General features: G+C 36.1%; 1 protein-coding gene across 2 annotated transcripts in view; it reads left to right on the forward strand.

The window, feature by feature from the left end:
• The window catches only part of gek (serine/threonine-protein kinase gek), a 252,003-nt gene that overhangs the window by 58,199 nt on the left and 176,060 nt on the right, over positions 1–17,744 (forward strand). For both annotated transcript variants that reach the window (XM_089093462.1, XM_089093463.1), the window contains exon 4: positions 9,264–9,563. In XM_089093462.1, the coding sequence (XP_088949588.1) occupies positions 9,264–9,563 (300 nt within the window). The remainder of the gene's footprint in view (positions 1–9,263; positions 9,564–17,744) is intronic.

The following is a 17,744-nucleotide window of genomic DNA, read 5'->3' on the forward strand; positions in this document are numbered from 1 at the left end:
GATGGGCGTGAGGGGGGGCTAGTTGCCCTCCAATCACTTTCGACTATTAAAAAGGGCACTAGCCCTTTTAATTTCCAATCGAATGAGCCTTTTTTGGAAGTTTCTACGACAACGCCTTCTATAAAAACCTTACATGCCCCCAGGGTATAACTTAAAACCCTTGTCCTGAGGGTTGTGGGGGAGTGTCCTCCTCAAAAATATATTTTCTATCTGGAAATCAACTACGCTGATTAAAATGGCTATATCAAAATTTTGATTGGATGTGTTTTGGGAAATGAGGTGTGGGGGGGGGGGGGTAGTTGCCCTCTAATCACTTTTGACTATTAAAAAGGACATTAGCCCTTTGAATTTCCAATCGAATGAGCCTTTTTTGAAGTTTCTACGACAACGCCTTCTATGAAAACCCTTATAGCCTATGCCCCCAGGGCATAACTTAAAACCCTTGCCGTGAGGGTTGTGTGGGAGTGTCCTCCTCAAAAATATATTTTCTATCTGGAAATCAACTACGCTGAACAAAATATCTATCTTAAAATTTTGATTGGATGTGTTTGGGAGAATGATGGGCGCGGGGGGGCTAGTTGCCCTCCAGTCCCTTTTGACTATTAAAAAGGGCACTAGAACTCTCGATTTCCAATCGAATGAGCTCCATTTGAAGTTTCTACGACGACCCCTTCCATATGAAGTGCCTCTGGGAAAAAATATATAATAATAATAAATAATAAAACATTGGAGCCGTATGACCTATAGGCAACGCTATAGCGTTGCCTCTGATTTCTGGTCTTTTTGAGTTTGAATTTTTAAAGGTATTTGTATCTGCTGAGCTTAAGTTTAAAAGGGCCTTTACTTTTCTTTGAAAAACTTATTTTTAGAAAGTGTTTTAATTAATAATAATAAAACATTGGAACCGTATGACCTTTACTATAGGCAACGCTATAGCGTTGCCTCTGATACTGGATATTTGATTTTTTCCTTAATATTTACCATGTTAAACTAGTAGTTAAGGTCAGAAACGTATGTTGGAAAGTTGTCTTCGGAAATTTTGGCTTGAGGCGTTAGAAATAGAAAGTATTGAATTCAGAAACTGGTCCTGATCTCGAACCTGGAGAATTCTGAAAATGTTGAAATAAGGAAAAAAGATTAATCTTCATTGCTAAGAAAGTGGTTTGAGAGTCAGTTAGTCAATAGCTTAGATTTTTTTTTTTTTTTTGAAGAGGAAGAAGAGTTGCTTATATACACACCTTCAAAGGTGCTCATAGGTTTGAGTCTGAAAGGTCGGGTTAAAAACTAAAAAAGCTCATTTTTAAGTACAAGTTTTGAGTTTTTTTGTGGTGAACGCTTTTAAGCTTGTAGATATATCTCCTTTGTTTATCCTTCTTTTTCATTCCCTTCTACTTTGTGTTCGCATTTTTATTTCCTAACTTATCTGATTTCTAAAGATGTACGTATTTAGGAAGTAGTGTCAGATAACGATTCCAATCGTGGTCTAGAATCTAATCAAACTATTATAATTTTGGAATACTTTAGCTGATGTTAGTAGAAATTTTACTAATTTAGGATTGGCTTTCATTTTCAATCTTGTAAAAATAAAAAGAAGAAGAATTATGGAAATAGGTCAAAAACGTCGAGATAGACCCATTTTGGTTGCTTTTAGCTCCATAAGTAGGAGTGCCAAATCGTTTAGAGGACAATTTTTTCCCTAAAGAATTAAAAATTAAAGTTCCAAGAAGGTTAAAACGAATCGACAAAGCCGGTAACGAAATATCTTTTTCTTTTAGAGTATGGGTTTGGTATATTTGGTGGTATTCTTCCCCAGTAATTAATTGATTAAATTTGAAAGTTTTCTTTTTTATTCATTAAATTAAAAAAAACTTTTCCAAAAAAATTCAAAGAAAGTAAAGAGCTACATTAAACCACTGAGGAGCATAAATAAATTCTAACTTTAAAAAAAATCGAAATAACTAGGCCTATCAATGAATAAATGCAACTCAAAACGAACAGGAATTGCAATGAATAATCAATTTAAACTTAAAAACCAACAGAAATTACGACTCGACGCGTTGTTACCCTTTGGGGGTATGTTACCCCCAAAGACATAGTTATTGGACCTTTCAACTATGCTGAACAAAATGACCATCTCAAAATTTTGATTGAAAGACTTTAGAGAAAAAAGGAGCATGGAAGGGCACTAGAATTTTTATTTTCCGTTCGAATGAGGCCTCGCCTGATATTCAAGGACCATTGGTTCGATGCGATGACACCTGAAAAAAAATAAAAAAATAAACGGGCATCCGTGATCTTTCTTCTGGAAAAAAAGGCCCCTAAGCCTTATAAAGGTCAGTGTCATTTGTGATTTGCTAAAACATAACATATTTTAAATGTTTCCTCTTTTGTAACATTTGCAGATCCAAAATTGACGAGTTTTCCACGAATGAATATCATTATATATTATACAGTCAGTCAACTTGTATTGGTTCTTTTCAGCAATCTTCATTATTATGGCTATTTTCTCTCTTTTTTGTTGTTGATGTTATGACAATCAAAGCACACTACTTGATACATAAATTGTTTCCGGTAAACCACAAATATCGCTCGGCCCTTATCAAGCAATTCATGGTATCGAGCTGTAAGTAAGGAGCGGGTCGGATCAGTAGCAACCGAAACTATAAAAAAACGGAATTTTGATGTCAGTAGATATATAGAAAGAATTGGCTTTTTATGTCGATTCCAAATATATAAGATTCACTAAGTTTACTGTTACTTATCGAAAGCTACAATCCTGAAAAAAATTGTCTGATTTTGAAAGGGAAGGGGACCCCTTAATTGCTAAGAAATCTCAATGAAAATCGCACCGTCAGATTCAGTGTATCAGGAAACCCTATTGTAGAAGTTTCAAGCTCCCATATGCAAAAACGTGGAATTTTTTATTTTTTTTTGCCATAACAAAGATCACGGATGCTTATTTATTATTTTTTTTTCAGGGGTGATCGAATCGAACAAATAGTCCTAAAATATCGAGAGACGGTTCATTTTAACCAAAAACTAAAAATCCTAGTGCCCTTTTTATGTTACCAAAAGATTGGAAGGCAACTAGCCCCCCTCTCACGCCCCCCTTTCCCCCAAAGTAGTCCGATTAAAATTATGAATTGTCATTCTGTTCGGCATAGTTGAAAAGTCCAATAACTATGCCTTTTAAGATAACATACCTCCCCCACCCACAACACCTGGGAAAGGGCTGTAGGTTGTGAAATTTGCGCATAATTTACATATAATATTTTGTGGGAAGTATACAGACATTTTATGCAGTGGAGGATTTTTCATGGGAGGAAGTTTCCGGGGATGGAAATTTTACACTTGAGAGTTTGCTAGAATTCCTATACGAAATTCTATTTATTTATCTTACTTTCTCTTTGCCGACTCAACTTTACATGTGGAGGTGTTCTGGTGGAATTGTCTGGGGAAATTTTCAGCGGGATTCGAATTGTCTTGAGGATAGTGGCATTGGGAAAGATTTTCTGCGGGCGAAATTCTCCATGGGGGAATTTTCTGCGGGAGAAATTCTCCAAGGGGGAACTTCCGTGGGAGCAACTTTTCACAGGGGGCGGATTTCTGAGAAAAATTCCACGGAGGGGAGGTTTCTGGTATGATTTCAGAAACGATCAGAAATCGAAGTCTTTTCCAAATGAAAGTATACTAAGGAGAATTTTTCAGGTGGAATCGTTCGCAAGAAATTTTCTGGGGGGAATATTCAGCGAGGATGTAATTTTTTCGGAGGGTGGGGAGATTTGGCATGAGAGGAAGTCCATGGAAGATTTTTTCATGGGGGGGGGGGGTTTCTATGCAGGGGAAGCAGATTTCTCCGTATTATTTGAATAGCGATCAGAAATTAAATAAAAAAATAGTTTTTTCAACTGAAAGTAAGGAGCAACATTAAAACTTAGAACGATCGGAAATTATCCGTATTTCAAGGGAGTTGCCCCCTCCGAAATACCGCGCTCTTTGCGCTAAAGTTTTGACTTTTTGTCTCAATTGTTTAAGAACGATTCCTGAAACACCATGGCCGTTTTTAGAATAAGATAGTTTTGAAGTACTAGAAACCTAGCGTGAAGAGCGAGGTATGGAGGAAGTGACAACCCCCAGTATAAAACCTTATTAGTCCTCTTTAGTAGTCCTCATGAAGTAGTTGGGGTAAAATTAGTCTTGGTGGGAATGGCCGTTTTAAAAATAGCCATTGTAGTAGCAATTGTGTAGGGAGTAGCGGGGGTAGGACAACTCGTGGTAGAGAACTAGGGGTGAAAGTATTTGTGGAAGCAGGAGTGGTAGGTGTATCACTGCTACGGGTAGTCTTTTTCGAAGTAGTCACGGTGGGAATTGCGGAGGAAGGAAAAGATTTCGTCGGAGAAATCCTAGTCTAATAATTAGTGGTTGCACCAGCAATGTTTGGGCCGTTGAAAGTTCCTGGCATTTCAGATCTCCCTCTCTCCCTTTGCAGGCCCGTATACTGGGGAGGGGGCTACCCAGTCTAGACACCTATTGAAATTTTTGCCCGACTCAGGCAAAAGTAACGTAAAATACATTTAAACAAGTTTTGTGGCGTTCTTTTATTTTTTTGTAAACCTCCCCCTTCCGAACAAAAATCAGGATCCATCCGTGCTCCTTTGGGCTATTTTTCTTAGCGGTGAGTATCCTTGACCGCAGAAAATGAGAAAAACGATTGTTGAAGAGAATGTGAAGAGAGGGCAGCCCTCCATATACCGAATAAATTCTGTTCGTTTGAAGTTTAATGCTCCTCCTTACTTTCAATTGAAAAAAACTTGTTTTTTTATTTAATTTCTGAACGTTTGTCAAATAACACAGGGAAATCTGCCTCGCCTTTCCGTAAAAATTTCCGCCATGAAAAGTTCCTCCCGCGTAAAATTACCTCACCTTCCTGTAGTATTCTCCCCTGACAATTTCATATGCGTTGAAAGTTCTTCTCGAACATCTCCAAATTTAAAATTTGGTTGCCAAAGAGAAAGTAAGACGAATAAAAAGAATTTTGTTTAGGAATTCTGCCAAATTCCTCGCTTGTAAATTTTCCCCGGAGAAGTTCACCACTGGTAACTTCTCGTTCACCCCGCGGAAAACTCCCCCCGTGGAACCTTCCCCTCAACGTAAATCCCCCTCCCCCGAAAAATGTATATTTCCCACCAACAAATACTATATGTAAGCATAAGGCAAATTTCTTAGTTTATTGCCCTTTCCCCAGGGGCTACCAGGGGTCATCTTATTTTCATTTATTTGCTCACGCACTTTTCAAGGCTCTCCTTTTTATATGTTCGGGGGTAGTAATTCTCTGTTCATCTGGGTTATTTTATCTGAGCTACTTTTGGAAGGAATTCGGCGAAACTTGCCTCCGCCTGTTTGATAAATCTTAGCATATCAAAAGGTAGTTTAACAAATCCCCTATAACGCCCCCCCAATAAAGAATAACGAGGCGGGGGGGGGGATAAGTAGCACTTACCATGACGCATTGCACTAGCTATCTTCTCCCTACACTTAGCTGGGGCCTCGACCCTATAGATCTTTACATCCGAGTCTTACCATCCCTAGGTATTAAAATGGATGCAGTCCCGGGTCATGTCATCCCCAGAGGCATAGTTATTGGACTTTTCAACTAAGGTTAACAAAATGGCTATCTCAAAATTTTGACCCGTTGACTTTAGGGAAAAAAGGGGTGTGGGATTGGGGCTAGTTGCCCTTCAATCTTTTTGGTCACTTAATAATGGCACTTGAACTTTCTATTTCCCTTTGAATGAGCCCTGTCCTGATCTTCTAGGACCATTGGTTTGACACGATTGGCGTAAAAAAAAAAAATTGCATCCTTGATATTTCTTTTGCCAGAAAATACACAATTACACATTTTTCCTGATGAGAACATGAAATATCTTAAATGCATCCTAAAATGCATCTTAAAAATTGTGTAACGATCTTAGTGTTGGTGGTGGGGGGGGGGGTATTTGGTCTTAGTCTATATAGGGAAATTTGTTTTCGATTTTAAGTTTTAGCCTCACTCTTTTCTTTGTTTTGAAATAAGATGACAGACCTAAAACGGGCAGATACTGCTGCCTAAATGAAGATTTAAAACTTGAAAAGAATTGCACTTAAGCATGAAGCCAAACTCAAAACGAATATAACTTAAACTTGGTGTTACCGCCTCTCAAATCCCCTCAAACTCCCCAAACTAAGTAAACATCTTAAATTAGAAGTGAGGCTTACCATTTGTTTTATGTACACGTTTGAAAGGAGTATATGTAAAAGGTAGGAAATAGTGAAAACTAAATGAATGTCTTAGTCATTTAGTGAAAAATAAATGAAAACTAAATGAATTGCCACAAGACTTTTTAGTCCCTAACATTTTACCCTAATAAGGGGGTGTTTGAAAACTATTAATGGCTTCACTTGAAAGTTCAATATAGCATTGCTTATGTACTGCAAAGGAATGGATACAAAAGCAAGAAACCATTCAAGGGACTTTGTTACCGTACATGTTAGAATTAAATTAGAGAAAATAAATTTTTTTCAATTTAAAGTAAGGAGCAACATTAAAACTTAAAACAAAAAGAAATTATTACGTATATGGAGGGGGGTGCCTCCTCCTCAACACCTCGCTCTTTACGCTAAAATTTTAATTTTATTCCAATCCTTTGACAATGACTCCGGAAACACAAGAAGCTTTTTTAAAAGCACTAAAAAGCTTTAGCGTGAAGAGCGAGGTGTTGAGGAGGAAGCAATCTCCTTCATAAATGTAATAATTTCTGTTCGTTTTAAGTTTTAATATTGCTCCTTACTTTCAGTTGAAAGAACTTGATTTTTTTGTTTAATTTCTAATCGTTTTTTAAATAATGTCAAGAAATCTGGTCCCACCTCCACGAAAAATCCCCTCCCCACGGACATATCCTCGAGATAATTCAATCCTGGTGAAAATTTACCCCGGACAATTACTCTTAACCACTCTGCGCGTAAAATTAAGACGGAAAAGAGAAAGCAAGACATATAAAAAGAATTTTGTAGAACAATTCTGGCAAATTCCCCTAGTGTATAATTCCCCCTGACAAGTTCACTCCCTGGAAACTTCCCTCCCGATGGAAAATTTTCTTGTGGAAAAACCCCCAGCCAAAAATTTGTCCCCCTCCCCCCACCCAATATTTTGTACATACTTCCGAATAATAAATGCTATGCGTAAACAATAGGCAAATTTTATAACTTAAAGGCCTTTCTCCTGGGGTTGTGGAAGGGGGGGGGGGGTACATGTTATACCCAAAGGTAAAGTAAATGGGTCTTACAACTTTACTGAACAAAAGGGTTATCTCCAAATTTTAGTTAGACGATTTTGGGAAAAAAAGGGCGGGGGAGGGGGCCTAGTTGCCCTCCAATTTTTTTGGTCACTTAAAAGGGCACCTAGAACTTTTAATTTCCGTTCGATTGAGCCCTCTCCGGTATTCTAGGACCACTGGGTCTATACGATTACCCCTGGGGAAAAAACAAACAAATAAACACGCATCCATGATCTTCTGCCAAAAAAATACAAAATTCCACTTTTTTGCAGATAGGAGCTTGAAAACTCTATAGTAGGGTTCTCCGATACGCTGAATATGATGGTGTGATTTTCATTAAAATCACTCGACTTTTAGGGGGTGTTTCTCCTTTTTTTTACATCAGGAAAATTTTCTCCGGCTCGTAACCTTTGATGGATAAGATTAAACTTAATGAAATTTATATATTTGAAATCAACAGGAAAAGCCGATTCTTTTGATATATGTATATATTGGTATCAAAATTCCGTTTTTTAGAGCTTCGGTTACTATTGAGCTGGTTCGCTCCTTACTTACTGTTCGTTACCACGAACTGTTTGATAAAAAGTAAGTTGATTGTTACAAATACACTGATATCGATGCAAATTTTATGGAAGAACATTTTTAAATTTTTTGATCAATTTCGTCAAAGTTTGTCAAAAATTGTTCATAAGATATATCGTTTTCAAAATTCAGAGGGGCTGAAAACTTCTCTGTTGTGGTACACACTGGGAAAAATTTGCCCCCACCACGTCCGATCTATCCCCAGGTTTCCGCAAAACGGCAACGGAACTGTTTTATAATTGAAGAGCCAAAGTGGGCTAGTTTCACCTCCAGCCCTCCCCTCCGCAAATCATACTAAAACTTCTTAGCAGGAAGGTAGACTTGGTGCTTCGTGTTTGAAGGGGAATCTTGATAGGATATTCAATCTATCTGCCTGGAGGACCAATTTGTGTCATTGCCCGCTCTAACACCCTCTTTCCCCTATGCATAGCCAACCTTTCAGTAATTAAATATAAAAAAAAAACAAGTTTTTTTTCAACTGAAAGAAAGGAGCAACATTAAAACTTAAAACGAACAGAAATTATTACGTGTATGAAGGGGATTGCCCCCTTCACAACACCTGGCTCTTTACGCTAAAGTTTTTTAGTACTTATAAAAAAGCTTCTTATTGTTCTTATTAATCGACCCTTGTGTTTCAGGAGCCGTTCTTAAAGAACTGGGACAAAATTCAAACTTTAGCGTAAAGAGCGAGGTTATGACGAGGGGGCAATTTTCCTGAAAAAATGTGGAGCCGTTTTTGAGAAAAAATACATAAATACACAATTATTGCTCGTTTAAAGAAATAGTATATATATTTATATATATATATATATATATATATATATATATATATATATATATATATATATATATATATATATATATATATATATATATATATATATATATATATATATATATATATATATATATATATATATATATATATATATATATATATAATCAAGTGCCTTTCTATTTATCTAATTATTTATCCTTCCAGTGGTGTTTCATATCCTGTATTAAGATCCACTTCCCACCTTTTTGGGAAACATTTTCTCCCTTTTTACAAAAATTATGCAGTTTTCTTATGATGACAACTTTTGGTGGGTGATGTCCCATCAATATTTTCTATACTAATAGCCTTTGATGGATAACCTCCTCTCAGCTTAATGAATTTTATGTATTTAAAATAATCGTCACACTTTACTTACAGGTCTTTGTAATAAACTGTTTAGAGCCAGAGCTGAATGTCTCTGTTCTCTTTCTGTTTTATCTTTGTTCCCTTTTTAATTGTTTTGCAGGGACAGAGGCAAACTGAGCTTTTGTATCAAGCAGACGATTGGACTTTAGTTTTGGAAATGTTTAAAACAAGCTTTTACTTTTCAGTACATTGTTATGGATTATTATTGTGGCGGGGATCTATTAACATTATTATCCAAGTTTGAGGACAGACTGCCCGAAGAAATGGCAAAATTTTATGTTGCTGAAATGGTGTTGGCTATTGACTCTATTCATCGTCTTGGGTACGTTCATAGAGATATAAAACCTGACAATGTTCTCCTTGATCAAAATGGGCACATAAGACTGGCTGATTTCGGGTCATGTTTAAGGCTTCGGGAAGATGGTACTGTGCAGAGTAATGTGGCCATTGGAACCCCGGATTATATATCCCCAGAAATTTTAAGGGTAAGTGTTACTTAGCCAGTAGAGGTTTTAGAAGGTCTTAGAACTGAATCTTTATGTGCTTGAAGATTTTGGGCTATTTTCAACCAGCTTTTTTGTTTAGTTAACTTATTAACGAATTATTCTTTTCAGTCAATCGTGTAGTTATAAACTGTTGGCTAACTCTAGAATGTAATTGGGGTGTTGTAAATAATTTGTTTGTTTTTCAATCATAGGAATCTAAATGATATGCGAAGCCTGCTAGAATTGCACGGTTTTATAAAAATAAAAATTCTATGCCTAAATCAATACGTTTTGATATTCTTTTCTTACAAAGCATTTCCTTTGGTCCTCATGATTTTTTTCTAAGAAGAGGTAGCTAAAGGATTAGGCTATGCAATAGTTTTACTATCGGAGAAGTAGTCAACAACGGGTTTAGGAGTCCAGATAAGTGAACGTTAAATAACCATGGTGGCAGCAATAGCTGCAGCCTAGTAAAGAACAAACCACAACCCATAGCAACCGAAATTTCAACATTTGGAAAAAATGTCTAGCGAAAAATTCTTTCTTTAACGCTGATTTGGGAATAATAACTATTATAGAGTTTTATGTTATTAATAAAAGTTTATTGGAAAAAAATATTTGGAAATCTTGAAAACTAGCTTGAATCCTCTCAAAAGTGGATCGAATGGATCGCAAATGAAAATGAAATGTGCACCATTATAATCACTAGCCTATGGTTGAATGCCATTCACTATTGTTTTTTGGCCCCCCATCTTGAAAAACAAGGAAAATCCCTTTTTTGCATAGGAAATAATGACGTGTCTCAATTTTTCTATCAGGGCTAGCAGGGTCCGCAAGATCGTATAGAGATGCATATAGCTCATTTAAAAGCTAGTTCTTACATCTACGTGCTTTATATAATGCGCATTGATAGCGCCATTGTAAAGTGTTATATGGCATGAAAGTTTCACTTTTTGATACCATTACCGGAGTAGAAAGGCTGGGAAGCATGAAAAGTGTATCATTAAAATCTTTATGGTCGAAAACCCTTAACCGAAGGTCTAGAATCTTTCTAATAGTATACTCCCCACGCCCTATAGTAAGTGAAAACTGATTAACACATTTAAAACAAAAGAGAAGCTAGTTAAAAAAAAAAAACAAATCCCAACTTAGATCGGATTCAGGAACAACTGTTATTTGTGTTTGTCTTAACAGGAAAGGTTAATTACGAAAACGGTTTTTCAGGATGTTCTAAAAACAGATGAAAGCATTGATATGCAAAAACTATGTATATTTTCTTTTTTATTTATACAGCACTAGCGGGGCCCTGATTCTCTAAAACGTCTAAGAGTTCATTGAAAGCTAATGCTTGCATCTACGTGTTTTGACAGTGCCATGGAAAACTGGCTTGTGGCCCCAAAATTGAGACTTTTGTGTCATTTCTGGAATGTATAAACTTGGATGCAGAAAAAGTGTACAAGCTCTAGATCCTTAACCCGATTCTTACAATCTCTCTCTTAATTACTCTCTCTTCTTGTCCCCTTAGTAAGTAAAAATTGAAGAAAGATGTTTTTCACTTAAATTCAAAGCTGATTCAGGAATGATAAAAGCTATTTATGTCTGTCTTAGGTAAAAGTAAACTGCAAAAACTCAGCTCTTATGAATTAAAAAAAAAAAAAAAAAAAAAAAAACGCTGGCTGGGCAGTGTGGCATCGTACCGTAGGGGCGTTAAAATGGTTAATTACATCTCTTTTAACAGATTACATTAAAGTTATTAGTGCTATATACGAGAATAACATTACTGCGGTTAAGGTAGGAAATGAGGCTAGTAGCTGGTTTTGTATTAAATCAGAACTTAAGCAGGGTTTCGTTCTATCCCTATTCATATGGATCATTTTAATAAATTTTGTCCTAAGGAGCACAGGTAAGGTAATGGGAGAACATGAAATCAAGATGGGGAGTAAAACTCTTTTAGACATAGATTATGCTGATGATTTAAGCAGCCTAGATGAAAACTTTAGGAAAATGAAAGAACTTTTAGAGGTTTTTTTGTGAGGTCAGGGTATAAGAATAGGTTTGAAAATTAATGTTAAGAAGACTAAGTCACTAATGCTAGGATTAAGTGAAGGTGAAGAGGTGATGTTGGGTAAAGAGACGATCGATCAAGTGGACAGCTTCACTTTCCTAGGTAGTAAAACGGAGGAGGGTTTGCTAGATGTTTTCTATAGAAATTGCCTACAGTTTGTTTTGGGTCCCCGACTGACTGACCGTATCTTAAACAGTAAGCTCTAAGAACAATACGAAGAATGCGGTTCAATCCCGCTTTCTAGTGCTATAATGAGAGAAAGGATGAGATGGATAAGAAATGTTTTGCGGATGAAGGATGGCAGATTGCCAAAGATTGTCCGTGTTGGTCAACCGTCTAGGGCCGAACGAAAAACAGGTCGTCCCTGAATAGGGTGGCGAGATGTTGTAAGGAAAAATTTAAGGGAAATAGGAACTTATTAGGATGGTCAAAAGAGGGGGTCTTTGAATAGATTGGGATTGAGGAGGAGCATGCGTAGCTATGTTGGCCTCAGGCGGCTTGGTGTTGCAAGCAGTTTTTAGTAGTAGCAGTTAAAATGGATAACCAAGCATAGCTTCTGTGATTAAGGTTTCACTTCCCCTACCCCGTCAAAAACTGACAAATTGGCCACTGTTTTTGGCGTCACACACTGGCCCGTCACTGAAAGTGACGCTCATATTTGGAGAAGGATCCCTCTATTCTACTTGTGTACAGATATTACTGCGACTATTTAAGTGACTTTTCCTAAATTAAATCACAAATTGAAATGGAATCGTGGCTACGGATTTGCTGCTATTTCACACAGTACTGGAATTGCTGAAAGTCTATTTAATATTTGTATTCTGCTTAATATTTTCCTTAATTTAGGCAAGCTTTTTATTAGATAGAAGACAATTTTTGACTTCTCATAACTGCTTGCTTTCTTAAAAAGAATTTTCAAGTTAAAATTTCATACAACTTCAAAATCCTCGGGAACTAATTCAACAATGGAGGACCTCTTCGTCTTTTAAGTGTTCCTATTGGTACATTGAAACTTACGTAAAAATGAATCTTGGTTCTGATTCTAATGCGTTGATTATACAGGGTATGTATTTTAAACAATATATTTATATACTTGAAACAAAATATTTTTGTGACAGTAAATGCACCACTTCGACTAGTCATTTTAGAGACTGTAATCTAAATTAGGAATGTTTGAAAACGATATGCTTTAGAGGGCATCCTCCTCAGCCTGTATTCTTCCAATCTGCTGTTGAGGTTCCCCGTTGATCGCTGCAAAATCTCAGCTAAGATGCTACAAATTTTTACAATGTAATCTTTGCTCCAAATTATGTAGTGGTCTTGGCCAAGTTATGCAGGCCCAACTTTTGATGTAGGTCCCATGATAAAATCACAAACGGACTAATCTGGCGATCGTGAGGGCCAGAGAGTGTCACCGAATCTTGAGATGTCACGGTTATCCAACCATTCACGCATGGCAAAAAAGAAAAGCCGCATGACCTGACTTCTTGCAGCTGATACAGTCTCCTAGATGCTCTTTCTTTTTCTAGCCTTTCCATTCGTGATGCTAAAATTTATTCTCCTTTTTGATAATTTTCCTGAGATTGCTTGGCCCTGTATTTTCGCCTTTAGCCATATGAAGTTGGTTTACCTCTTCCACGTCAACTTTTCAAAATTTTTGGTTCCCTTTCGCTATTCTTGTTGATATCCTTATTATTAAATTGATAAATTATTTGCTCTGTATATTTATTTTCACCAGCTTAAGAAAAAACATGTTTGCTGAACATGAATGTCTAGAATAATTGGTCTTGTTATATCATTTATTTCAATAGCAGTTTTTTCTTTTTGTGTGTCCAACTCCATTATCAACTGTACATTTCTGTAAATTTATTTCGACGAATCACTTAGAAAACTTATGATTTGGTTTCATGATATTTATTAGATTAAGATGTTTGGGAACTTCTGGCATTAAGTCCGGGAGTCATTAAATATTTTCGCTTACCTTGCCAGAAATTCTTTCCCAAGGATCAACATTTTTGGGGTCTTGTCGGAGGCGTCAGACAGTTTTGCTTCACGGCTCTACAAATGTTTGACAGTTTTGTTCACCTGATGTCACTTTATTCTTAATTATACTTTCCTCATCGAATGCTAATGTCTTTTTTTCCTGAGTGTAATCCCCCCTAATTTGAGTGATTTAAGTCAATATAACTGTATTATCTTTCATTGACAAAGTTGGATTGAGAAGGTTTATTATAATCTAACAGCTGTCTAAATAGGATTTTAGTGTAGTAATTATTATTTTTGTTTGCCTGATTTTTTTTTTGTTTAAGATTAGCTTTTTGGTTTTGGTCAGTTAAGTTTGAGCTAGTCAGCCTTTCAGACGACTGGCATAAAAAGGGATAAGCCATAGCGCACACTCTTTTGTGAGGACAAAAGAATAATATTTGCATCTTTCCCGCGAAGACAAAGTTTTAAATCCCTTTACCCCTAAACACGGTATGCTCACCGAAATTCGTGTAAAATTCGCCACCTTTTAATTAAGCCTGGTAACTGTATGCGATCTCTAATGAGAAATATTAGGTTGCCTTCAGGTTTCTAGCATAGAAACAAAACAAAAACATGTTCTCTCTTCTGAGCACCCGAAAGCTTACTGACTTTGATTGTAAAAAGAGGACACATCAGTGCTATCCTTACAATAAGGTTTTAAAGATGACGCCACTTGATTTTGCGTAGCTACCCTAACTAAGGGCTGATATTTGTGAACGTTTATCTGTCTATGAAAAAGGAATCCTCTATGATAATTTGTTGTGTCTTATACAGAATTTTCTAATAAATTTAGCTTGTGTTAATTAAACCATTAATGTTCAAACTATAAGTCATAGCTTTTGTGCATATAAGCATTAACCCTAGTTGGCCGGTATATAGAACCCTATTTGGCCTTTGTAAAAAGAACCCTTGTACCTAGTTGACTGGCCCCCTCCCCTCAAAAAACTCCCTTGGTCTATCCATGTGGCGGTGAATGCGTAAGCTAATATTAAGCATTTCTTGGGGATGGATGATATCTGCAATAACATTTGAATTTCTTTTATAGTGAGTGATTTTTTTTTTTAATGGTATGGATGTACATTATGTTTTATATTTTCGCCCGTTGATTAATACATTTGGAAATTTAGTTAGAGATTGCCGGTACCTGCGGCAATTATAGATTAATCTTATTTTTATTTGAGTTCGCTACCGGTATATTGTAAAAATTTTGTTGAGAATAGTCAACGGTGTTTTTGGTCGATAAATAAAAGAATGTACCCACCCACATCAGCCGTTCAACGGGGATTTGTCTCTGTTTTTTTTTTGCTTACCGACTTGCCAGAAGGGTTTTCTAGTCAACCAATCAGACCTTTGCAATTTTTGACTTTTGTAAACGTTGGAAGTGGGTTTTTCTAGGTTGAAACCTATAATTAAATTCTAAGTATATGTCAAAAGGTCCATTTCCTAGTCAAATCCCATTTCCTTGATAACTAAATTAATTCTGAATATTTGCTGTAATTCCTAGAAGTTGACAGATTAAAACTAGAGCAGTTCTGTCAAATGTCCGGATGTGTATCTGCATATTGTGCTGAATATAAGTTACCAATTTAGATTATTTGAGTCAGTTCGAGTCAGTTTGAGTCAGTACGAATTTTCTTTATATGTCTTGCTTTCCCTTTGCCCATTTAATTTTACGCGTGGAGATGTTAAGGGTAATGGCCCGGGGGATGTTTTTACGAGGACTGAATCGGCCAGAGGAAACCTATATGGGAATAGGGATTTTTCCATGGAGGTGAAGCCAGGTATCATGGCGTCATTTGAAGAACGATGAGAAATAAAAAAAACAAGTTTTTTCAACTGAAAGTAAGGAACAACATTAAAACATAAAACAAGAAGAAATTATTACGCATATGAGGGGGGTTGCCCTTTCTTCAACATCTCCCTCTTTGCGCTAAAGTTAAAATTTTATGCCAATTCTTTGAAAACAATTCCCAAACACAAGACTCATTTAATTAGAACAATAAATAACTTTTTTTAAAGTTTCAAAAATCTATTGCTTGAAGAGCGAGGTGTTTAGGAGGGGGGAAACCGCCCTCATATATGTAATAATTTCTTTTCGTTTTAAGTTTTAATGTTGCTCCTTACTTTCATTTGAAAAGAATTGTTTTTTATTCTTTATTTAATGAAGATTAGTGACCAACTATTTTCTGAAGGCAATAAACGCCCATTAATGTAAAAGTATTTAAAAATGAAAAAAAGTAAGTAGGTAAAGAAAATTTAGAAAGCAATAGCCTACTTACAAAAGCTAAGATACAAACTCCCAGCATTCAGTTCTGTTGAGCAATGGCGAAGTGTTGGACGGATATTTTTTAACCATATCGACCGTATTGAACTTGGTTATCAAACACCAAAATAATTAATGTCTTTAAACTCACTGCTTGTGAGAAATAGCGCAATATCAAAGTCGTTTATTTAAAGTAAAACATTGGACTTATAAATAAGAAAATCAAATAAAAATTTGTAATTCAACAATATAAATTCTATTTTGAATGTCAAAAGCCAGTATATTTGACACCTTTAAACTTCATAACTGTAAAAAATTAAATTTTTTTCAAAGTGACAACTATTTAAATACCATCACTCCTGGAAAAAAAAATTATTATAAAACACAAAAAACATATCCGTTCCGGGGGGAAGTACAGAGATTCTTAGCATTCCGTTTAGGGGAAACATTTCTAATTATAGTGGCTTCATACATCAGCTCATGAATACTCTTGCAATGCAATCAAAAGTTTATGGCGTATTTAGACCAAAATCGTCCTACATTAAGTTGTTTTCCTTGTATTATCTATTATTATAAGAATCCCTTACCGTCTATTGAGAGCACCTATTAATAGCAAAAAAAAGCATATCCAAGATAACAAGAAGAACCTGATCCTTTGACTGAAAGATTTTAATAGTTAGGCTCTTATCGGGGCGCCCATAAGCGGAATTCCAGGGGGGGGCAAACTTCGTCTAATTGCTACTTTTAATGCTATATAATAGAAATCTCAGAACAAAAATATAAAAATAAGGCAGCATTATTCATCCAGGGGGGGGGCAAGAGCCCCCCTGCCCCCCCCCATATGGGCGCCCATGGGCTCTTATACTTTCATTATTGACAAGGATCGTTATTTACTTACCATTCATTACTATGAAGAATTTATTTTTTTGTGTTTTTTTTGCTCCAACCAAATCATATAGAAACAATTTTTGGGGAAAACTTGTTAGGGGTCACTCAGTCACAAATTAGAACTTATATTTTTCCTTATTATGGGTCAAAATCTATTGGAAGGCAGCCAATAACAGGGCAACAAACATTTTTTCCATGGTTTTTCCCTGTTCTGCTTTTTTCCTTTGGTTTTCTTATAATTACTATATATTCCCAATATTCCCGGTGGGGGTCATGACCCCCCCCCTCTTGCCGGTGCCCATGGGCTCGTTAAGCCAAAAATGAGTAGAAATAAATCCAAATATTCTTCCAAGCATAAAACTACCGCAAATCATCATAAATAAATGAATTGAACCCAAAACGAACAGAAATAACAATAAATTGCCTATTAAAACTCAAAATAACAACAATTAGCATGAGTAGGGCTGACAACCCCTACATCACTACAAGACCAGAAAGCAATTTGCACTTTACTGAAAACAGAATATATTTTAAATTTTTCGAATTGTGTGACTTCAACAAATAAAGAAGCATTAAGACTATAAGGAATAGATATCACAATATGTAAGTCTAACTGACAATACACGGTTTTTTGGTTGTTTTTCTTTTTAAAGTAAAGTACAAATTATTTTCTGGTCTGAAGAAGACATGGGTGCTGTCAGCCATACTCCTTTTACAATTTGCTCGTTTTGAGTTTGTCTAGGCTATCTATTATAATTTCTGTTAGTTTTGAATTTCATTTATTTGTTAATGGTAATTTGCGGTAGTTTTACACTTGGAAGATAAGAAAAACAAACTTGTAGAATTTGACAACACACTAAAACGAATTGGTGGGACGAAAGCGATATCGACATCCCCACCTAACGTTGCGCTCGAGTGACAATGGCGCCCTTGGTCCAGT

The sequence above is a fragment of the Artemia sp. Qi Xiang Cuo genome, chromosome 8, assembly GCF_049724085.1.
Source record: "Artemia sp. Qi Xiang Cuo chromosome 8, ASM4972408v1, whole genome shotgun sequence".
Taxonomy (NCBI): Eukaryota; Metazoa; Arthropoda; class Branchiopoda; order Anostraca; family Artemiidae; genus Artemia; species Artemia sp. Qi Xiang Cuo.